The sequence below is a fragment of the Sorghum bicolor genome, chromosome 8 (assembly GCF_000003195.3).
Source record: "Sorghum bicolor cultivar BTx623 chromosome 8, Sorghum_bicolor_NCBIv3, whole genome shotgun sequence".
NCBI lineage: Eukaryota > Viridiplantae > Streptophyta > Magnoliopsida > Poales > Poaceae > Sorghum > Sorghum bicolor.
The window spans coordinates 17,122,888-17,147,294 of record NC_012877.2 but is presented as its reverse complement, the minus strand read 5'-3'; the positions used below and the strand labels follow the sequence as shown (position 1 = coordinate 17,147,294).

The window sequence follows — 24,407 nt, the reverse complement described above, 5'->3', positions numbered from 1 at the left end:
CCTTAAGTTGGTTTGATCTAATGACTCACATTCTTCCCATCGGGATATATAATCAGACCTCTGTCCCCCTGTTTGGAGCTATCTTGAAACCCTAATTTATATTATTCTTTGAAAATCAGGAGATGAGTCCCATGAAAGGATCTACATCCTAGGGCTAGCCATCAAGAGAAAATTAGATCTCCATAGGATCTAGTCTTATTAATAGAAATAGAGAGATAAAGAGTGAGGGAAGAGTTTGGAGGAGGTGTCGGCCTATCGGTGCTCCCTCTAAGGCTTGTACTTCAGCGGATCCAAGTTCTACTTGAGCTTGTCTTTGAGATTTCTCTGATAATCAACTTTTGATCTAAGTTTACTTTGTTTATATTTTTCAATTGTTTACGACTCTCTTTGAGTGCTTTATTCCTGCAACTAGAGGGAGTAGAGTATTAATCTTAAGTGCAGGCGTGATGCTTGGGCTTAGGTTAATCGTGAAAGTCCTCCTATTTTTCGGATTTTGGTAGTTCACGGGTGTGATAGACTCGTTAATTCTAGGTTTTATGGTGCTTGTAGAGAAGAAATTTCATATATTCTTTATAAGACATCCGCCGAAGTTGGACAATATGAAACATAGTTTACCTAAGTTAGAAGTGGAGGACCTATATTTATCCTTTCTACGCTCTTATTTATCCTAACCTTGTTGCTACTCTTAGTTATTATCCACCTCTATTATGTTATCATTCCTTTTATTGAGTTAGATCGTAGTTAGTCTCATGCGTTTCCCTATGGATACAATATTAGAACCTTCGGATAAAAGCTATAACGGTATCCGTATACTTGCGAAAGCTCCACAACCAAAGATGTAGCTTGTGGACCGATGAACAAGCTTAACAACTCTAGTCCCATTTATTATACATTCTAAATAGCTTTTGATCACACCACGAGTTGGCACAACTACCCAACAAATCACCGGAAGTGATTACCCGAAATGTTATTCATGTCATTAAGGGACCGTTTAGTTTCCACCTATATAAATATATAACAAAGTGGCTTTAAATATGTTGTACAATATAAGAGGAAAGACCACTTATCATCGAAACCATAAATAATTTGTACAAATGTACTCATAAGTTTTGCTAATTGTGAAAAGTTGACATATAGTTCTAAGAAAAGTTGACATATGCAGGAGGTGATGATGTACCAGTATTCTAAGACTAAACTAACTTTCTTCACAAGCTATGGAATTAATAAATTATGAAGAAAGAATAAACATAGAAGATAATAAAATACGTGCATAACATTTCTGCTTCTAAGTTTTTTTTACATTGTAATTTTCAACGCTAGGACTAGGAGATATAAATAAAAGAAAACCATGTAAAATAGTAAATCTAAAATCTTGGACCAAAAGAAGTTGAACAAATGCGTAGAAAAAATACCAATATTGTAATGTCACGGTAACGCGGTTGCAGGTTTTGCCTTTTCCATTTCGGTTCGCATTTCTCGTCCCGTCCGCCCCCACCCTCTCCAGATCGAACAAACAGAACGGACACCGCCGGCATTCCATTCCGACGCGACGCCCTCCTTCCCCTCCGACAAGAGAAGGGAAGGGAACCCTCCAGATCTCCGCCCGCCCCGCCAGCCGCCATGCCGACGGCCGCCGACCCCGCCGCCGCGCTGCCCCTCACCCTCGACCTCGAGGACTTCAAGGTAGGTTTCCCCCTCCCTTCTCCCTCCGATTCACCTTCGGTTTCGGCTGCCTCCTCCGCGATGCGGTTTCATCGTCGCATGCGGTACTGCGGCGCAGGGAGACTTCTCGTTCGACGCCCTGTTTGGGGGACTGGTGGACGAGCTGCTCCCGGAGTACCGCGGGGAGGACGACGCTGCGCCCGCGCCACCGCCGCCGCCGCCCGTGCTCGGGGCGGCCCCGCCAGTTTTCCCCGCTGTCGACGAGCTTCTTGGGCTGTTCAAGCACTCGTGCAAGGAGCTCGTCGACCTCCGCAGGCAGGTCCGTCACGTCCCGCCCCCCACCTGCCTGTGGCCCTGAATGCTGGCTGTGAACTCATTGACACGCCTTCCTGCCTTACTCTGTTGAGTGGGTGCTTGGTTGGTCGGCGATAGTGTTGCGTGCACTAATAGTGCTTGTGTTGTGTTTTTTTTTTGTTTAGCAGATTGATAAGCGGCTCCAGAATCTTAAGAAGGAGGTGGCTGTGCAGGATGCCAAGCATCGCAAGACGCTAGGGGAGGTTAGTTATAATGCTTGCAGGGTTTTATATTTGTCACTGATTACCACAGAGATACTGTTCTAGGAAAATAATTAATGGTAAATAAACGAATAAGTGCTGGCAAGACCAGAAAGAACCATACAATACCTATTGCTGAGGAAGAAAACCTTAACGCCCTTTCAGATGCAGCTATAGATGACGTAGTTGCAAACCCAACGGAATGCCTATTGCTCGGAAAGAAAAAACTCATATTCATTTCCGTTACATGCTTACAGCTATAGATGACATAGTTGCAAACCCATCAAAATTATTTCATGTATATACGTCTTGCTTATTTCTTTCGTCTTTCCTCATTTGGGATCCTCAGATAAGAGAATTTGATTGGCTCGTGCCCTTAATTTAATTGCTTCACTCACTCTTCATGCCTTCCTGCAAAGGAAGGACAATGTTAATTGATAACTGGCCATTTTCCTCATCATATTCAGTAAGTCTAAACTGTCTGCCCTTCTGGTTTCAGGCGTAGGGTTAAGACAAGGAGACCGTTTGTTCTTTCTTTTCTTTTAAATGACAAAGAGCTTTGGCATTCTGTAGAGAAAGATGTCAACACGTGAGTCAGTTGGGTAATAAAAGAAGTAATTGCAGCCTTTAGTTGACAGCTGCAAAAATAGCTGCAGCCTTCAGTTCACAGCTGCAACTTCATTGGATGTATGCAGCATGGAAAAGCCATGGAAGGGGAAAACACTCCCCACTGTCTTGAACTGCATAATTCTGAGTAATATAGTGGGGCAGATTGCCTTCTAGGTGTCAGGCTTTTCCTGTCGAGAAGAGGCTCCCATCAAAGCCCAATTTAGTGGGCAGAGGCCTTTACTGTATTAATATTTGGCTGGGACTTTGAGAAGGGTGTCTTGATCAGAATAGTCACAATTTAAAAAATGATGTTGGACTAGTAGTCCTTTTTTTTTTCTTTTCGTTATTCATTGTTATATTGTTTGCTCCAGCTTGAGAAGGGTGTGGATGGACTATTTGATAGCTTTGCTAGGTTGGATTCCCGCATATCAAGTGTTGGTCAAACAGCTGCGAAAATCGGAGATCATTTACAGGTAACTTCTCCTGTTTGCCATTGATGCCCATAACTATTGTATATGTTAGATGATTCTGAGGTTGTGGCTTTACTCTTTGGTTTAGTTTTTTTGTTGATATTACGTTTAATGTCTACCTCTCTTGTCTGTCAGAGCGCAGAATCCCAGAGGGAAACTGCTAGTCAGACGATAGATCTCATCAAGGTAACATATTTGTTAAGTTTAGTACTAGTATATTACTGTTTTCTTGATATGTTTGCATGACCCCATTTTAACTGAAATTTTGAATATGCTTTTATTACAGTATCTCATGGAGTTCAACAGCACACCTGGGGACCTTATGGAACTTTCTCCTTTATTTTCTGATGACAGTCGTGTTGCTGAGGCTGCTTCAATTGCACAGAAATTGCGTAAGCTCTAACTAAGCTGACATATTCTTTTGCTGTCATTTTCTTTGTCCTATATCAATCACATCGATCAGTATTATGGGGAAATCACTAAATTGATATGTGCATGTGGTTTTCTACTTTGTATATGATGATTCTTGATTTTTTGGTGTGTTTTAGCAAACATTAGTGGACATTTATAATATCTAAGCAGAATTCTTTCAAACAAAAGTAGTGGTATTAGCATTTTCTTACTCCAACATGACATCGATGAAATCTATTGTATTCGTAAATTTAAGCATAACATATTTCTCATGTAGTTGTATGTTTTCATGATGTAGGATCATTTGCCGAGGAGGATGTTGGTAGACATGGTGTGACATCAGCGGTAGGCTCTGCTAATGCAAGCCGTGGTTTGGAGGTTGCTGTTGCAAATCTCCAAGAATATTGTAACGGTCAGGTTCCTTCCTTTCAGCTTTTCTATAGAGATTCTGTTAGTTTGTGATGATGAATTATTGTTTTTTGTGCAGAATTGGAGAATCGACTGTTGGCTCGGTTTGATGCTGCATCACAGAGACGGGAGTTGTCTACAATGGCAGAATGTGCTAAAATATTGTCACAGGTATGCATTTATGCAAGGAACAAGGTTCTGTGTCATGCTTAGAAGGTTTTGTTGGACAGAAAGATAGCAGTGGAGTACAATTAGTTGTACCCCATGAATTTTAGCAGCAACAACAGCAAAGAACGTTTTCCTTCCACAAACATGCATGCGATCTGCACACTTATTGAACTGATAGAGGGGCAGAAAAACTGTCCCCATGCACCGCCAAAGGGCATGGACGTTAATGTATAATTCCATCTATTCTTAATGCATGAATTTAGCATAACCACCTGTTCATATTTTGCAGTGGAGTTCTAGGACTCATTGTCAGAGAAGGTTAATGTAATAACCCACCCATTTTCAAATTTTTGGGCTATTTCTTTTTTGAATAGCAAAATACAACATAAAAGATGTAGCTGGAAATTCTAGGTCTGAGGTTTTTAGTGTCCTGACATGTGTGATGGTGGAACTAGGATTTGCCAGTTAAAATATTGAGAGCTTCAATGCAACAAAGGGGAGAAATTGTTGGGCTTAGATGAGCTTAGGCATCTTACTTGCTAAATATGGCTTAAAGGCTAACTGGGTAAAGCTGATCTATAAACCTCTGCATGGGTAAGTTTTGTGGAAATGAACTTAAGCTTATTAGTTAAGCGTGAATATGTACTTGCCTTTTGGTCCTGGTTTAAGCTTTTATACCCCTGTTAATTTAAGGGTAGGTGCTAATCCATGCAGGCATATAATACCATTCTGTTTTTTCAATATTTTTATGGTATATTGCTTACAGTTCAATCGGGGAACCAGTGCAATGCAACACTATGTTGCAACACGGCCAATGTTTATTGATGTGGAAATTATGAACACTGATATTCAAGTTGTTCTGGGTGATGAGGGGTTGCAAGCTGACTGCAACAGTATTGCAGATGGTCTCTCTGAATTGTACAAGGAAATTGCAGGTATTTATGAGCTGCACTCTTTACAGTTTTTGTTTATAAACTATACCTTGCCGATTTGCAATTCCACTCTGATATATCATACTTGTTTTCAGATACTGTAAGGAAAGAGGCAGCTACAATAACGGCTGTCTTTCCTTCTCCGAATGAGGTCATGGCGATTCTTGTGCAGGTATGTTTTTTCAATGGCAGTCCTGGGTCTCTGTGGTCACTGTTGTTTACAAAATAGATTGACTATTGTACTTTGCTTTTCAGCGAGTGCTAGAACAAAGGGTAACAATTATTCTTGACAGAATTCTCATAAAGCCCTCTCTTGCCAGTTTGCCGCCTCTAGAAGGTGAAGGTGGCCTTCTACAAGTAAGTTTTGTGCTCTATAGTATTTCCAAGTAGCTTTTTGCCAACCTATCATGCAATTATGGTGCCTTGCTGATGTCAAAGTAAAATGGCAGTACCTAAGAATCCTGGCAGTTGCATATGACCAAACAAAAGAACTGGCTAAGGATTTGCAGTCTATTGGTTGTGGGGATTTGGATATTGAAGGTATCTCCTGTGTTTAATACAATTTTCTTTTCATCTTTTGTTGTTTCATGGTACAAATTCATGCAACTTTTGATCATTGTAGGTTCCATATAGTTGTCATGCTATTTTGTCTCATTTTTTCTTAAAAGGGACACATGTTTTACCTTGTTCTGTTTGTATAATGATCTAATAATCGGTGATGTATTATATGGCATGTAGCATTACTATGATATCAAAACTTTAATTCACATTTTTACTGTTATTAACATTTAACAATTTCGATTACTTTTGACAATGGTCATTTGGTTTGGATGGCCTATTGGTTTATCAACTTAGTGGTTCAGGTTTACTTATAACTCTTATGTTTCCTTGACATTCTGTGCGGCAGCTGCAAATAAGTTGATTGGCATTATGATTCCCTTTTATTGGTTTTCTTTTAGGTCTCACTGAATCCATATATGTTTCCCACAAAGATGAGTACACAGAATTTGAGCAGGCATCACTCAGGCAGCTATTTCAGTCAAAGGTTATAAATTTATGTATTGTAGTAATCATTTCGAATACTGTTTCTCTGTAAACAAATCATTTCAGGTGCCTATATTATAATTGAGCTGCTGTGCAGATGGCTGAACTGAGAGCTGAGGCTAAGCAACAATCTGAGTCAACTGGCTCAATCGGACGCGCAAAAGGAGCATCTTTGACGACATCACCACAGCAACAGATATCAGTTACTGTAGTAACAGAATTTGTTCGCTGGAATGAGGAAGCCATAGCCAGATGCACACTATTGTTTTCTCAGGTTGAACTGAATCACTGTCTTTCCTGATTCATTACTTTTGATTATATGTAGTGATTTCTTATGCTTAAAGCTTAATGATTCCATTCAGAGTTTATATGCTGATTTTGACTATATTACCTGGCATAAAGGTTGGTAACTTGAATATCTTGGATGGTAAATAGATGCTGGCAGCATAAATAAATCTGTCAGTTATAGTTCAGAAGGTCCTTCACTCTATTACAATATTTTATTGAGCCACTCTACTACTATTTTTACCAAGTGTATCCTAAGTCTTTGATTAGCCCCAGAATTTTAAGCAGTAGGTGAGAGCAATTAGCCTCAGGATTGATTGATTGATTGAAGAGGTACAGGGGTACATTATATAGGCAAGGATCCCTAAGGGTTTATAGAAACACCCAATCAACGGTGATCCTTGCCTTATCAATCTATCTTAATCCCTAAGGTGCTTAACCGCAGCAGCCCATAACAGCCCATTAGGGCGCCTATTGCTAACACTCCCCCACAGTCAAACGTCAGTCACTTTGCACGTTTAGACTGGACCTAAACTCTGTGAACACTGAGGTAGGCAGTCCCTTGGTGAAGATATCAGCATACTGCGAGGAAGTAGAACATGCAAAACTCGTAGATCACCAATAGCGACTCGCTCGCGAATGAAGTGAAGATCAATCTCAATGTGCTTGGTGCGATGATGCTGCACCGGATTGGAGGTCATGTAAACAGCACTGATGTTATCGCAGTACACCAGTGTGGCGCGCCTAAGCGGGGCATGCAGTTTCAAGAGAAGCTGACGTAGCTAGGTCGCCTCTGCAATTCCATTGGCTACTGCGTGATACTCGGCTTCAGCACTTGACCTTGATACTGTATTCTGGCGCTTGGAAGACTAGGAAACAAGGTTGTCACCAAGGAACACTGCATAACCCGAGGTGGATCTGCGAGTGTCAGGACAGCCAGCCCAATCAGCGTCGGTGTAAACAACAAGATCGGCCGAAGTGGTCGGTCGCAGCAGTAGACCGAGGTGAAGTGTGCCCCGAACATAGCGAAGAATACGCTTCAGAGCAGCAAGGTGAGGCTCTCGAGGATCATGCATGTGAAGGCAGACTTGCTGAACTGCATATGCAATATCTGGGCGAGTGAACGTCAAGTACTGAAGAGCTCCAGCAAGGCTGCGAAAGTCTGTAGCATCAGACACAGGGCCCCCTCAGCTGCAGCAACCTTGGAGTTGGTGTCAATTGGTGTAGAGCATGGCTTGCACTCGGCCATCCCGGCGCGATCTAAGATGTCCAACATGTAGTGTCACTGTGAGAGCAGTAGTCCATCACCACGCCACTGAACATGCATACCGAGAAAGTGATGTAGTTCACCAAGATCTTTCATGGCGAACTCTCGCTGAAGAGCTGAGATGATCCGCCTAAGAAAGACTGACAACGAGGCTGTGAGAATAATATCATCGACATAGAGCAGGCTGTGAGAATAATACCATCGACATAGAGCAACAGATAGGCTGTGTCTGATCCGCGCTGGTAGATGAAGAGTGAGGTGTCTGATTTGGCTTCGACAAACCCAATGGACAGCAAGTAAGAGGCCATCCGACTGTACCAAGCACGAGGAGCCCTGCTTCAGGCCATAGAGCGACTTCTTCAAGAGACAGACATAATCCGGATGAGCTGGATCTTCGAACCCGGACGACTACTGAGAGTACACTGTCTCAGTCAAAGTCCCATGAAGAAAGGCGTTCTTCACATCCAGCTGGTGAATGGGCCAGTGACGAGTGAGCGCTAAGGAGAGCACCGTGCAGACAGTAGCAGGTTTCACCACAGGGCTGAAGGTCTCATCAAAGTCCACACCAGGCCGCTGGGTAAAACCATGAAGAACCCAACGTGCCTTGTACCGCTCGAGGGAGCCATCAGACTGAAGTTTGTGCTTGAAGATCCACTTTCCAGTGACAACGTTGGCCCGAGGAGGACGAGGCACGAGATCCCAGGTGTGGTTTTGCAGGAGAGCACCGTGTTCTTCCTTCATAGTGGCTCGCCAATTGGGGTCAGCCAGAGCGCTACAGAAGGCCTTCGGCACTGGAGAGAGAGGCACGACGTGGTAGAGGGCGGGCATCTTGTAGCCGCTGTTGGAACGGTTGCTCATGGGGTGCTGGTTGGCCACTGGAGGAACAACAACCGCACCTTTGGGCAGCGGTGCTGCTGGTGCAGCGGTGGACAGCGGTGCTGCTGGTGCAGCAGTGACGGACGGTGCACCAGGGGCGGCTGGTGGCTCACGCGGGAAGCGCGTGTAGACGTATGTGAAGTCGCGAGCCGCCGGAGAGGAGGGAACCCTGGCGGCGGCCCGCGAGGCACATGCACAAGTGCCGGGGAGCCTGCGGGCGGTGAAGAGGGTGACGATGCGTCGGGCAACTCTAGGGCCGCGCGTGGCACAGAAGGGGGACTCCTGGGGCCGCACGTGGCGCGGTGGATGTCCCTGACGTTCGCAGCGCAGGGGGACGTAGAGCGCGGGTGTGGGAGGATCCTCAGTATTCTCGGGAGACTCCAGGGGCGCCCTAGGCACAGCCTTACGAGGACCGGCAGTGGCGCAGGCGGCGTCGGGGGTACTGGGAGAAGTTCGTGCAGGCAAACACTTACGCGACGGTCCAACAGGAGTAGTGTCATCGACAAGAAACTCGAGATCTGCTAGAGTGCTAGGACCATGACGCTCAGCGAAAGGGAAGGCCGTTTCATCGAAGATGACGTGCCGGGAAATGATGACTCTATTAGATGATAGGTCAAGGCAACGGTACCCTTTATGATGAGCCGAGTAGCCTAGGAAGACACACATGACAGACATGGGGCAAGCTTGTGAGGAGCAGTGGCAGACATGTTGGGATAACATTTGCAACCGAAGACTCGTAGATGATCATATGTGGGTGGTTTGCCAAATAAGACAAGATGAGGAGTGGAGAATTCTAGAGTCTTGGTGGGCAATATGTTGAGCAGGATAGTCGCCGTGGAGAGAGCCTCCACCCAGTAGGAGGGAGGCATGGACGCCTGAAAGAGCAGGGAGCGAACAACATTATTGATAGACCGAATAACGCGTTCAGCTTTACCGTTCTGAGGCGAGGTGTAAGGGCAGGACATGCGAAGGTGGATGCCCTGGGTGAGGAAGAAGTGGCGGGTGCTAGAGTTGACAAACTCTCTCCCGTTGTCGCACTGTATTGCTTTGACGCGGGCGCCAAACTGAGTGGAGACGTGGGCGATGAATTGAGTGAGCGTGCTGAAAGTGTCAGATTTAAGGTGTAAAGGAAATGTCCACAAATAATGAGTGCAATCATCGAGGATGACCAAATAATATTTATAACCAGAAATGATGATAACTGGAGAAGTCCATAAATCACAATGAATAAGATCAAACTTGCTAGACGCATGGGAGGTGGACAAATGAAAGGGCAGACGAACATGTCGCTCGAGTTGAGACGCATGACATAAATTTGAACAATCCTGAATAGGGAGTGAAACACTAGATGCTAGCTTTGACAGAGCCTCGTGGCCAGGATGCCCAAGACGCCGATGCCACAACGGAGAGGAGCCCTGAGCGGCAAAGGAGAGTGCTGGTGGAAGACGAAGTGGGTACAACGGCCCAGAGCTATTGCACATAACGATCTCTTTCCGAGACGGAAGAACCTTCACAGAGCAACCAGAGCAATTATTGTCAATAGTAAATTGGCGAACAGAGATAAGATTCTTAATAATTTGTGGCGATACAAGGACATTATTAAGACGCAATTTGGATGGTAACAGGAATAAGAGAGCCATTACTGACAATAATAGATGAAGGGTTAGGGTACCGCGGGAGAAGAACATGTGAAAGTGAGGAGGGCTGAGATGTCATATGTGAAGTAGCACCCAATGTTTTCTGGTCGTCTGGTCGATCCTGGTCGACCTGGGACCGACCAGGCGATTAATCGCGATTAATCAGCGACCAGGTCGATTAATCGACCCTGGTCGTCCCCCTGGTCGTCCCTGGTCGTCCAGGCATATCAGCTGGTCGACCTATATATATACCTCTATATATACACTATATTATACACAATAAAGGAAGCATCAAGACTGCATTATTGTAAACCAACATTCCTCTTCATCTTCAACTCTTTTTGATGTAAACAAACATCTCCTTCTTAACTATTTCTGGAGAACTGGGACAACCAACAGCATCTCCATACCTCCCACATATCTGCCCAGTCAAAAAAGCCCAAAAACAGAGCACACAACCTGGTCGTCCATGTCCTAATCGGACGATTAATCGCGATAAGTGGACGACTAATCGGACGACCAGGCTTCTGGTCGGACCTCCTAATCGAGCACTCCTGACCGACCAGGACGATTAATCGCGATTAATCGCGATTAATCGGACGACCTGAAAACATTGGTAGCACCTGAGTCGAAATACCACTCGTTGGTCGAAGGAGGGGTCAGCGATGTCGTGCTGAAGGCGGCAGTGAGATCCGTCAGGTCCCAGGAAGGCAGGCCGGTCATAGGGTTGTAAAACCCCGGAGCAGCCCACTGACCAGCGGGTTGCTGGTGAGCAACAAGCGCCTGCTGCTGCTGCTGTGCCTGGTGCTGCGCCTGCTGCTGAGCCTGATGGTGTGCCTGGAGATGAGGGGGCACCGGGATGGGTGCCAGTGGCGGACGAGGACCTCCTGGCCACATCTGGATGGTGCCAGACCAGGGATTGTAGAAGCTGAGCCAAGGGCGCCCTCCCCCAGCTGGCTGCTGCTGCTGGCCAGCAGCGTGCTGCTGCTATGTGGCACCACTAGGGGGGCGATGGCCCTGTCCTGAAGTGCCGCTGCTGCCTTGTCCTTTGCCGCCACCACCGCGCTTGCTGCGGCGGCTGTTCGAGGCCTTTGAGCCCCCTCCAGTGCCTCCAGAACCTGCAGAAGGTGGCGGTGCCATGGTGGGAGGAGTGGAGGCGGCGAGGGCAGTGGCAGGAGCCTCCTTGCGATGTCCTATGGTGAGTTCCTCGAGGATGAGGTCCTCACGAGTCTCCAGGAACGTGGGGAAAGGCTTGGCTCGGCGGAGAAGCGTGCTGACGTGAGCGAAACGCTCGTTGAGGCCGCGGATGACGTTGAGGACGAGGGTGTGATCGGTGATCACCTCGCCGAGGGCCGTGAGGTCATCGGCCATCTCCTTCAGTTGGCGGCAGTACTCGGTGACGGAGAGGTCGCCTTGGACGAAGTTGCGAAACCGTGTCTCCATCTGAATGGAGCGAGCCTTGCGGTTGCTGAGAAATTGCGACTCGACAACAAGCCAGGTGTGCCTGGCTGTAGAGCCCTGAGCACGGATGATCTCGCCCAGGTCATCCGTGAGCGTGGCGACGATCTAGGACTTGACAATGTAGTCCATCCGGGCCCAATCAGGAGATATCGGGACTGGAAGGTCTTCGCGGACATGGCCCTGGAGAGAAAACTTGCTGAGGATCAGCAGAAACTGGTCGCACCAGCGGTTGAAGTTACCGGAGTCGACGTCGAGGATGGTGGTGACGTGGTTCCGGATGTTGCTGACGGCGACAGCCTGGGAGTGAAGTTGAAGCAGGGCCACGGCTTCGTGGTGAAGCATGGCTGCACGTAGATCGGTTGGCGCAGGGGTTCCTCCAGGCGACACAGGGGCGCCTCCAAGCGACGCAGGGGCTCCTCTCGAAGGCTCGGGTGCGATGGCGGCGTCGGCGGCTGCGCGCTCCATGGCAGCGCGCGCGAGGGCTGCGCTGGCGCGTTGGGCCGCATCGTCCCGCTCTGTGGCGGCGGCTGCAGCCTGCTGGTCGGCTTCGAGGGGCAGCGTCGCGCGTGGCCTTGCGGTCGTGTTCCAGGCGTTGTGCGGTGGCGTCGGTCACCTGCTCCTGGACGATCTCGTCGGTGATGGAGGCGTCTTTGGTGCCTTTGGGGGTGGGCGGAGAGGAAGCCATGGCGGCGCAGCACAGCAGAGGCCGGCACGCGTGGGGCTGGGAGCGCGCGGCTGAGGGCCTGCGCGCGGCAGGGGCTGGCACGGGGCGCAGCACGGCGAGGGGCCTGCGCGCAGGAAGAGAAGGGCGGCGCGGCAGGCAGCCGACGCACGCAAGGAAGGTGGCCGGCGCGCAGGAAGAGAAGGGCGGCGCGGCAGGCAGCCGACGCACGCAAGGAAGGTGCAGCGGAAACGGAAGGCTAAACCTAAGTTGATACCATGAGAGCAATTAGCCTCGGGATTGATTGATTGATTGAAGAGGTACAGGAGTACATTATATAGGCAAGGATCCCTAAGGGTTTATAGAAACACCCAATCAACGGTGATCCTTGCCTTATCAATCTATCTTAATCCCTAAGGTGCTTAGCCGCACCAGCCCATAACAGCCCATTAGGGCGCCTATTGCTAACAGCAGGTGTATTGATCTGAACAGGGTAGTAATTTTTCTGTTTTCTGTTTGTTTCTTTGTATCTGTTCTCCATTTGGTTTTTGTACTTGCTTCTTTATCTTTCCTTAACATAATGATGGGCAGGATAAATCCTTGTATCTTGTCACCCGCTTTTCTGACTTACTAATTCGAAGTAATATCTTTGCAGCCTACTACTGTTGCAGCTAACGTGAGATCCATATTTGCCTGCTTGCTTGATCAAGTAAGTAAGAAACCACAACATGGATGATATATAAATTAATGCCTTGCAGATGATGAAGTTTTATTGTAGGTGAGCCAATACTTAACTGAAGGGCTTGATCGTGCTAGAGAGAGTTTAAATGAGGCTGCAGCTCTGCGGGATAAATATGTCATCGGGACAAGTGTTAGTAGGAGAGTGGCAGCAGCTGCTGCTTCTGCAGTAAGTTTTTCTTTTTCTTTTCTTCAGTCTACTATTCATAGTTGGCAGCCAATACATATGTATCAAGAAATTATCATTTTATGGGAATTTTATCTGAATTTCAAATATTTGCAGCAAGAGGTGGCAGCTTCAGCTGGTGAGAGTAGCTTTAGATCCTTCATGATTGCTGTGCAGCGTTGTACCAGTAGCGTAGCTATTCTTCAGCAGGTACTGCGCTAATCACTATCCATAAAGGTGCAACCTTGGCTTCTTGCAAATGAAGTCAATGAACCATGCTTGAATTTCTTTGTAGTACTTCTCAAATACCATATCTCGACTCTTGCTACCTGTTGATGGTGCTCATCCATCCGCTTGTGAAGATATGGGGTCAGCAGTCTCAGTAGTTGAGGCTGCTGCTCACAAAGGACTGCTACAATGTATTGATACTGTTATGTCTGAGGTGTGCTCCTTTTGTCCTTTTCTTTTCCTTATATATATTTTTCTGACCACATAAGCTGTTCATATCTTGTTACTCGATTGGTTAAATTACACAAGTCAATTTTCATGCCATTTAGCCATTCTGAATATTTGGTGATTCATAAACGATACTTGTAGGTTGAAAGATTGTTGTCTTCGGAACAGAAGGCTACAGATTATCGAACACCAGATGATGGAGCTGCACCAGATCATCGGCCAACTAATGCTTGTATAAGGTGACTACTCTATCTTTAAAATTTGGCATGGCCTAATACAACTAACTTGTTTCTCGGTTGTTCAGAATTGTAGCCTATCTCTCTCGTGTTCTTGAGGTTGCATTCAGTGCCCTTGAAGGTCTCAACAAACAGTCCTTTTTGACTGAGCTGGTATGTTACCAATAGTGGACCTTAGTTTTCAGATTCCTTTTGAGTGAATTACAGCCATGCAAGCAACAGGGTTATTGAAATTCTATATTGAGAATGTCTCGGTATTGATTGATATATTGCATTGGGCCTTATAGGCTGATTATATAGGATACATAGGACTAACACCCCATGTGGGTAGACAATGTGGTACTATTCCTATTTACTTGGCCCATGGCCAGCCCATAGAAAATCAAGGTCCTGCGGAGGAGGGGATGACCGGTGGAGGGAGAAAGGGAACGTTGTTTCGTCGAAGACAACGTGGCGGGAAATGATGGCACGGTTGGTGTTGAGGTCGAGACACTGATAGCCCTTGTGATCTGGTGAGTAACCAAGGAATGCACAGTGGGTGGAGCGGGGGGCAAGTTTGTGAGGGCTGGTGGCAGAAAGGTTGGGGTAGCATGTGCACCCGAAAGCACGAAGATCATGATAGGAGGGATGGGTGCCATGGAGGGCGAAAAAAGGGGTGCTCATGTTTAGAGTTTTGGTGGGAAGGCGATTGATGAGATAGGTGGCAGTGGCTAGAGCATCAGCCCAGTAAGAGGGGGGCATGGAAGCTTGGAAGAGGAGGGTGCGTGTGACATTATTGACGGTGCGGATCATGCATTCGGCTTTCCCAATTTGCTGGGAAGTATAGGGGCACGACATGCGGAGGGTGGTGCCATGAGCAAGGAAGAAAGTACGAGAGGCAGAGTTGTCAAACTCGCGGCCGTTGTCACATTGGACTGATTTAATGGTGCAGCCAAATTGGGTAGACACATGATCGAAGAAATTAGAAATCGTGGGAAATGTATCAGACTTAGCGCGGAGGGGAAAAGTCCAAAGGAAATGAGAGCAATCATCAAGAATGACTAAATAATATTTGAAACCGGGGACACTAACAACAGGAGATGTCCACAGGTCACAATGGATTAAATCAAAATTCTTGGATGCTCTAGATAGCGAAATAGAAAAAGGGAGACGAATATGACGCCCAAGCTGACAGGCGTGGCAGAGGGAGTCATCTTCAGGCTTGCTGCAGACAATGGAGGAGGACTGCGCGAGGGACTGAAGAGTGGCCTTGCCGGGGTGACCAAGGCGCCTGTGCCAGGTAGTCGGTGAAGGAGTGGCGACAAGGGCACATGAGCCGGTGGTGGATGAAGGTAGCTGAAGGGTGTAGAGAGGCCCCGTGCTGTTACATCTGAGGAGGGTGTTCCGGGTACGTAGATCCTTCACAGAAACACCAAGAGGGTCAAACTCGACAGAAACAGAATTGTCAGTAGTGAATTTTCGAACTGAAAGCAGATTTTTGATAATATCAGGAGCGACAAGGACATTGTCGAGGCGAAAGGGTCCAGGAAGGACGGAGTAGCCAGTGCCAATTACAGGAAGGGTGGCACCGTTACCTACAACAATGGAGGAAGGAAAAGAAGAAGATGGTGTAGCGGTGACCATATCAGGGTTCGCGGTGATGTGGGAGGAGGCGCCCGAGTCGATCACCCAATCTGAGGAACTCGGTGGTGGGGTGAGGGAGACGGTGCTGAAGGCGTTGGCGAGACCCTCGGGTGTCCAGGGCGCCCAAGCAGGGGGTGCTTGAGGGGGCTGCGGGTAGGACCCGGAAGCCGGCGGTGGAGTGAAGTATGCCGGTGGCACGCCGGCCACCAGAGCCTGCTGCAAAGGTGCAGGCTGGGCTGCGTGTGGTGGAGGGCCACGGGCGCCGCGGGCGGTAGATCCTGGCCACATGTGGATAGAGCCAGTCCAGGGGTTGAGCAGCGATGGCCACCGTAGTGTGGCTGGTGCAGTACTGCCCTGTGTACTGCTTTGGGAGCCACCAGAGCCGCGCCCACCGCGGCGGCGTCGGCCACGGTTGCTACTGGATTGCTGTCCAGCAGCAGCATGATGTCCAGCAGCAGCCTGTTGGCCAGCAGTGGCCTGATGGTGGCGTGGAGGCGCCGGCGCAGGTGTTGAAGGCAGCCTGAAGGAGGGTGCAGTGACGAGAGCCGAAGGAGAGGGTGGCCCCATGTTGAGCTCGGCCAAACGGAGTTCGGCACGAACATTGGCGAAGGACGGGAACGGTCTCTGGCGGGTGACGAGCTGGGACATGAACTGGAAGCGTTCATTGAGACCCCGCAGAACGTTCAATACCAGAGTTCGGTCCTGGATGGGCTCGCCGAGGTCGGCAAGGGCATCCGCCATGCTCTTCATCTTGCGGCAGTAATCATCGATGGAGAGGGCACCTTGGCTGAGTGCGCGAAACTCGGCGTCGAGGAGCATGGCGCGGGACTCGCGATTGTTGAGGAACTCCTGTTCAATCCCGAGCCATGCTGCCCGAGCGGTGAGGCCATCGTGCTCGTGGATGACGTCCAGGAGGTCGACAGATATGGTGTTGAAGAGCCAAGAGAGGACGACGCAGTCCATGCGCGACCACGCTGGATCGTAGGGGCGGGAGTCGTTGGTGAGGACGTGATCCTTCAAGGCAAAGCGGCCGAGGATGAGGAGGACGTAGCTGCGCCACTTGGAGTAGTTGGAAGATTGAATATCAAGAACTATGGGGATTAAGTTCTTGATGTTCTGGACGGCAGCAGCTTGACTGTGGAGGTGGGCGATGGCCGCGGCTTCAGAGGAAGCGGAGTGGACGTCGTCGTCCTCAGCGTTGTCATCCAGAAGCTCGGTCTGGAGGCGATCCCGAAGGGCCGCAGCCTGCTGCTCCAGGGTATCCGCCTCTGCGCGCTCTTTGTCAAGAGCAACAGCAGCGACGCGGACACGCTCCTGGGCAGCGGCAGCGGACTTGAGAAGGGCAGCTTCTTCCTCGAGCTGCTGGCTGTGCTCGGTGTTGGTGGAGCGCAGAGAGGAGGCCTCATCCTCCAGGCGCTTGGCAGCAGAGAGGGCTTCATCACGGAGCTTGGCCGCGGCAGCCATGCTGGAGGTGGCCATGGGCGCGCGCAGCAGCAGCAGAGGGCGCGCGCGCAGCCTGGATCGGGTGGAGTGGGAGCGGAAGCAGATAGATCGTAGTTTAGTCTGATACCATGATAGACAATAGCCAAACAGGCTCTATATTACTTAAGGACGAGATTACATGTGAGTTTACATATAAATAGAGAGGAGGAGGGTGGCCCAAAGGGCCAGCCGAGTCCAAAGGGGCCAGCTGGGCATTAACTCTGCACAACTAGCTAGGGGATTAAAGCTAGGAGATTACACAAGTAACTAGGTAATTAAAGTAGAAAACAATTAATTCTAACACATAGGAATAGGACTAACACCCCATGTGGGTAGACAATGTGGTACTATTCCTATTTACTATAACATTGAGCAGCCAAGCCAAATAGGCTTGGGTGCCAGGCCCATGGCCCATGGCCAGCCCATAGGGCGCATATTCTAACATATATCCTACAAGACACATTGGAAATGGACCATTTTTGCACTGTAGGACAGTGGTAATGCAAAATATCTATTAATCCTTCGCATGAATGCAAAACAGGGTTTCTGGCATTGGGTTATGTACTTTATTGCAAGTAGGAAATGGTTAATCCTGGTTACAGGATAGCCTTCTACAGACTCCATTATTAGTCACAAAAGCCATAAATTGAACTGCAGGTCCTAAGCTTCCATGAATGGTTCAAGTAGGCCTTTGAACTTAAAAATCATATATTTAGGTCTCCAAACTTTTATAAGTGGTTCAACTGGATCTTTTGGCATGAAATTGTTGATGCAACAAAGACATGGCAACAACCCTGAGTTTAGTGGGTAAGCGGTTTGGTGCTTTGTCTGGGCTTTGATGCTAATGCTCAGTTTTCCAACCTGGTTATGTATTCTCGTGAGCAGTTCCCTGCACCTTTCTTCCACCAGCTGAGGAAGAACTTTTCCTTGGTTGAATGTTTGGAAGCATGCTCTGTTTGGATGGCGCCCTGGCCTGGGGGCTCTTGCCCAGGCAGGTGCATCCAGCCCTAAGGCGCTCGAAATCGAACGCCAGGGGGCGATGCCTAGCCTAGGCAAGATTCCCAGGTCAGGAACCAAGCAGCCCCTTGATGTTGCTGGTAAGGACGCAGACACTTTTGACTGTTGGTTGTGGGAGATGTATTTGCTTGCGTTCCACCTGTTATTGCAACTGCTTGTTAAGCATTCCACCTCAAGTGCACGCCAAATCAGGTGCTATCCTGAGCACCTTTTTTTTTTATGAGTGGCAGGTGTTTGTGACTTGTCTAAGTTGCTCATGGATGTTTGAATGCTTGGGCAGTGGAGGCAAAAGCAGCAGAATGTAGTTTTTAGACTCACCCATATGTCCCAGCAGGTTTCAATCGAATAAACGAACTAGGTCAATGGCATTTTATGCCAATACAGCATTTAATGCAATGGAGATACCTTGTCAGAAAATGAAACCATGTTTGGAAAATGGGCCTCACAAACAAACTTGTACAAGTTCGAGGAACCAAATACCTAGTTTTGCAAATTTATTGACTTGCTTGAACCGGCTCTGCAAGTTCAGGACCTAAGATTCAATTTACTAAAGGAGTATATTAAAAGCGAAGACATGCAAATTTTTCAGTGAACTGCTACTTACATGCATGAAGTTAATGATATTCATATTAGTAATGGGGACTGATGTTTCTGATATTCTATGCAAGATTTTATTGCCATGCCAAATATGCACTTTAAATAACTGAGCTGTGCTTTTAGGGAAATCGCATGCATAAGGGGCTGCTTAATCATTGGCAGAAGTTCACATTTAGTCCCAGGTACTCTTCTGCCATTTCAGAACAAATTACATTCTATGTCCCTTTTGGCTTCTGGTTCATAACTATGTCTACAATTCATGTTTTTCTGGTGCAAAATTTTGTTACTCTTGATAGTTTGCATCCATATTTTATTGAGCTCAGTTTGATAATATTAGATTCATCACATTTTTCTTAAATGATAAATGATAAATTGAGCATAAGAGTTGAGTGATTGGATTACAACATTGGATAGTTTCTCTTCATTCTCTTTTGTGATCTATGGAAATGTTGCAACTTAATTTATAATTTGATAATGTTTCGTCAATCACTCAATATTCTGCTTTATTGAGCTGCCCAGTTGTGAATACCCTCAATACACTGCTTTATTGAGCTGTCCAGTTGTGACTACCCTCAATACACTGCTTTCTTGAGCTGTCCAATAGTGATTGATTTAACCCCTCATGTTTTTTTTACCATTTAACCTGATGATAAATTGGATATTCAATGTCACTATTCTCATTGAGCTCAGAAAACTTCAGGACTGGATCATTACATAACTGTGCTATCCAACCTAAAGAAGAATGTTTTGAAGATTTTTGCACTCCTTACTATCTGGTTGCTTTTAGATCGCTCTTCGATATTCGCTGGAGATTCAGGACTGAATCATTACATAATGGGTAGTTGCAGGTTACTATTTTAGTTCATTGATGATCACCCTGCATTTATTATGCAGAAATGCATATATTTGACAATGTTTTGTCCACTCCATGAACAATTATTTATCTTGGTAGTGCCTTGTTTCACAGTGCCTTGTTTGTTTATTGTAGTGGTGGCCTACGGTTGAAACGTGACATAACTGAATATGGGGACTTTGTTCGTAGCTTCAATGCCCCCTCCATAGATGAGAAGTTCGAACTATTGGGAATGTAAGTGTTCTATGTGTAGTTTCACCATGATGCTTCTGTCAACTCTGCGCTAATCTTTACTTGTATCTTGTATTTGCAGTGTGGCGAATGTCTTTATTGTCGCTCCAGAAAGTTTAGCATCCCTATTTGAAGGAACCCCCAGCATCCGAAAAGATGCCTTGAGGTTGTGTCTGCATAGAAGAACAAATGAGATTTTACACATTTAAGCATGATTTTGTTAACCTTTGATCTGACATCACGTCTGAATTGTATTTCAGGTTCATTCAGCTCCGGGATGATTATAAGACAGCGAAAATCGCTTCGATGCTCAACAATATCATGTCTGAGTAAAGAGTGAAGTGGACTGGTAGACCGTGATGTTTGAGTGGTTGCTGCTGCATATCTAGCAGACTAGCACCTGTCTCCATGGTACTCCCAGGTGGACTTTGATGCTGTTTGTATAGCTGAGTTTCGAAATTATGTTTATTCTTGGTTACAATTTATTGGTTTCCTATCCTTTTTTTTTTTGGGGGGGGGGGGGGGGGGGGGGTCCATTTTCCAATTTTAGGTGGAAATGGGGGTTAGGGCTTTTAAACCCCTGCCCTTGCAAAAAAGGTATGAAAAACAATTTTTGGGCTGCTTACCTGTGGAAATTTACGCAAACAATGGCTGAAATCTTTGAAATGGAAGATTTGGAGAAGGTATATTTCCTTGAGATTTTGTTTGACCAATGGAACCAAAAGAGGGAAAATGCAAAGGACGCTGCGATGGGACTCAGGAAAGCAATAATAACAATGTGCTGGAAAGATTGATTAGGCATGATGTTAGGCGTATAGGCAAGGAAAACCTTGGGAAGTTTACTGAAAAAGTTTATGAAAATGGGATCTCAGTCTATTTTTTCCTTGTCTATCAAGGTCTTGAGTGGCAATGGTCAGCAATGGAGAAGTTTCTTGAAAAAGTTTATCAAAACGGAATCTCAATCGGTTTCCTTGTCTATCAAGGTCTTGACCTTTTAGTTTCAAAAAAAGAGAAAAGTCATTTGCACACATGCGAATAAACTTTCTGGAGCGACAATAAAGACTCCAGTGCGACTCAAGCCCTGCACACGACTCAGTTGCACACATGCGTGATGCCAGTGAATGCGCCGACCAGCCCTATTACCTTGATGTCATGCTGACACAAAAAAAAGCAAAACATTTCTTTTGTCAATTTTATCTCTACTGGTATTTTCTACGTGACAACATAAATAAAATTAGACCCTACTTACATATGTTTTAAAGAATTTTATTTTAGTAACAAGTTACGTGTAGATATGTGCTAAGAGATTTATCAAAAAAGTTACTATAATGTAATACTAAAAGTTACTCCTAAAATATGCTAAAATATGCTAAAGTTGGTAGCACATCGGTTGTTATCATAAGAATATAATAAAATTATTATATAGTATTTATATAAAGGTACTAACTTTATATTATAGTATTTTAAGAGCAAATTACATGAATCGAGTTGCTAGTGGGAGTTTGTTGTAACTTATATATTGTAAAAACGAGTAATAATGCATGTACAAACACTAGTACATGGGCACACTTGGTAACATATTTCTAGAGGCGTTTTTCAGATCCGCCTGCGCTGGAGGCCAGTATAAATCGTCTATTTCCACAGACGGTTGCTTGAGAGCCGTCAGTAGAAACCATTTACACAGGCGGTTCTCTAAGAGAGCTGTCTGTGTAAATCTATTAAAATATGTATTATTTATTTATTTTTTAATTAATTAATTTATTTATTATTTTATTGTTATTATTTAAATATATTGATATTGGTTGGTCTTCTAACATAGCAACATGTAATTTAAATATTTCATCTCATACATACATTTGTATAAATCAAAGTATGATGCTCAAAGACATAAAGTTAATTATAAGAGTATATCCATCATCACACATCATATATATATATATATATACATCAAAGTTTGTTTCTGTCCTCTAATAACCCTCTTAGTAAGTTTGAGCTTACTAATCTCTGTTAGCACTCGGAACTGTGGCCAGGATAATTGGCTTTCATCATCATGATATTTGCCTTCACGTGGAATGACATGCTTCATGATAAACGAGCAGATGTCCTCAACTATGTTGTCTAAAGCACGTTCGTCCATGCGCTCCGCCGTCCCTTGCTTATATACCTGCAAAGAAAGTTTATAAACATTATATATTTTATGACTTCCAACTTTAATAGACTATTACTTATATTACCTTGTCAGGGTTCCTTGCATATCGTCCGTTTTCTCTCATGTTCTCGCACACGTAGTAGCCACAGAGGAAAGATAATGGTGGTTGCTTCATGCACTGTATAACAGGAGAGTGGTTATTTAATTATAGTTGCAACTGTGGTCGTATATGTATGATTTGTATTCATAATAGTAAATTTTTATACGTACCGGCCAGTTATGTATAACCTCCAATGGTTGCCCTGGTCTCTTGGACTCACACTTTCCATGATTTATCTTATAGAACCTGTATGCCCTATGATCTCAAATAGAATCACTGTTATAGTCAAATTCTCACTATGCTTAAGTATGCATGCATAGCTTGACTTACAGCTCTAGCAGTTTGATGAATGGAGCATAGCTTTCTTTCGGGTAATCTGCGGAGTCTAGTACCAACACCGTTCCCTCCTTGGGATAAATGATGAAGCATATCCAGTGCCTCCTGCTCGAATTAAATTCATGATGCATTTATGCATTGGAATAATTTAGATAGATATTTGTAAACTCACACTTACCCAAAGTGGTACGGGGCCACCACCGCTTTCCTGTCTTGAAACTTTATTAGTGAATTTCTAATGTAGAAGGCGTATTTGGCTTCAAAATCAAGTTTCAACTTTCGGAGTTTCTCATCCCGTTCTGCACCTTCCAAACCCTGTACCTCTGTGCTGTTGTTGGGTATTTTAAACGCAAACAGAAAAAATCCGCAAGCGCACGGATACCGATGTAGCTTTCACCCGGGAGTATTCCAGAGTATCGATTTTCCACAGGGAACGTAAGTGTACTAATTAAGAATCAAGATCGCCCAAGGATAACTATATAATTATTTTTGGTGGGAAGAGAAGAAGTTTCCTGAGAGTTCTCTAGTTGATCTAAGAATCAAGAATTACTTCAAGATTATCTATATCGGGACATCAGAGCACTAACCACAGAAAGAGATGAGAAGGGGGCTAGGAAGGTCTGACTACGGTCCTACAAACACCGATCCGAACGAGGTGGAATACGTCGACCGTTAGGGCTGTCACTACCCTAAGGCTACCACAACAATCCGCAGGATTGGGTGCAATTCCAGGTAATTGCAAGACTAAACACCACGTCTAATCTATTAATTACTACACTAATGTTGCAAAGATTAGAGCACTTGATGCAAGCAGGAATCCAATAAATAACTTGAATGTAAATAAAAGTAATTAAAGAACTCAGGATTATAAATTGAAGAACCTGGAGAACGATGAAGAACGAACCAGTTGCTGCAAAAGTACAATGTTGAGGAAGATCCGACAGATCCGGCTCCTCCTCCGCTCTCCTCTTCTCTCTCCCTATTTTCTAGATTACAACTAGAACTAACTAGAACTAGAACTAGAGGAACTAGAACTAGAACTAGATGAACTAGAACTAGATCTAGATGAACTAGAGGTAGCACTAGAAGAACTAGAGGGATCCTCTCTACTTGGATGAAGAATTGAAACCCTAACTTTGATTCTGTAGAAGAGGTATGCCTCCAGGGGCTGGTGGGGGTCTGCTTATATAGTCCAGGAAGAGTAGCCCCCAAGAAATCTAGGAAGAGTAGCTCCCAAGAAATCTAGGAAGAGTAGCTCCTAAGGAATTTTCACGTTATTCTCCACCATCCGATCAAACCGACCTTAATCGCGTGATTTTCCTTGATCCTTAGAGTCGGTGGAGCACGATCCGTGAAGTTGAAGCTGATTGGTTACTGTAGCTGGGCGAGCACCCAAGGGGAGAGGGCGGGCGCCCTGCCCCCGGGCCCGATCGGCCTCCCGTTCGTTCCCGTGGCTTGTGGAGTCTTCTAGATGGTAGAAAATTGCGCGGCACGTTAATATCTCTATGTAAACCCGACGTGTGGGCCTTTCTTTCATATTTCCTGATAACCCCCTGTAGAAATAGACAAACACCAAAACTCGTGGAATTCTGTCAGATAAAACCCTAAGTCTAGGTGTTGACTGCATATAAGTCCTTTTCCATGATTAGTTGACGGTTAAATGTGAGCATTAAGGACCGTCAACAAGCTCCCCCAAGCTTAACCTTTGCTCGTCCCTGAGCAAAACTAAAATCAGCAAGAAAACAGGGGTTACTTTTATGCCTCTTACTACAGTGTTTTTAAGGTCTTAAGTGATTGAAAAACAGAACGATCAAGTCAAGCACTATGTCTCAAGCTCTTCTGTCTTACCTTTGTTCTGGAGTTGTTTGTAAGTTTCCAAAATAAAACTGAGGCATTTGCCTTCTTCTCGAAAGATATATAAGTAGAGCTTTAAAAGTTTTAGCATACTTACTTTGCATTTTGCTATGTCAATGCTCGG

At 45.7% G+C, this 24,407-nt stretch overlaps 1 protein-coding gene across 2 annotated transcripts; it reads left to right on the top strand.

Moving 5' to 3' along the window:
• On the top strand, positions 1,471–20,720 carry LOC8086139 (exocyst complex component 5). Of its 2 annotated transcripts, XM_002443063.2 has the most exons (24): positions 1,474–1,683; positions 1,781–1,981; positions 2,145–2,219; positions 3,197–3,298; positions 3,431–3,481; positions 3,582–3,687; positions 4,005–4,118; positions 4,194–4,285; positions 5,049–5,217; positions 5,310–5,386; positions 5,470–5,571; positions 5,664–5,754; positions 6,174–6,259; positions 6,356–6,532; positions 13,101–13,154; positions 13,224–13,352; positions 13,467–13,559; positions 13,645–13,791; positions 13,947–14,044; positions 14,110–14,194; positions 18,884–18,942; positions 19,749–19,847; positions 19,927–20,010; positions 20,105–20,720. In XM_002443063.2, exons 1-24 carry the CDS (start codon positions 1,621–1,623, stop codon positions 20,175–20,177), a joined length of 2,427 nt encoding a protein of 808 aa, XP_002443108.1. In that variant the 5' UTR covers positions 1,474–1,620; the 3' UTR covers positions 20,178–20,720. The 2 variants fall into 2 exon arrangements, with proteins under 2 accessions (XP_021301728.1, XP_002443108.1); XM_021446053.1 differs by lacking the exons at positions 19,749–19,847; positions 19,927–20,010; positions 20,105–20,720 and adding an exon at positions 19,461–19,709 and having other exon boundaries at positions 1,471–1,683.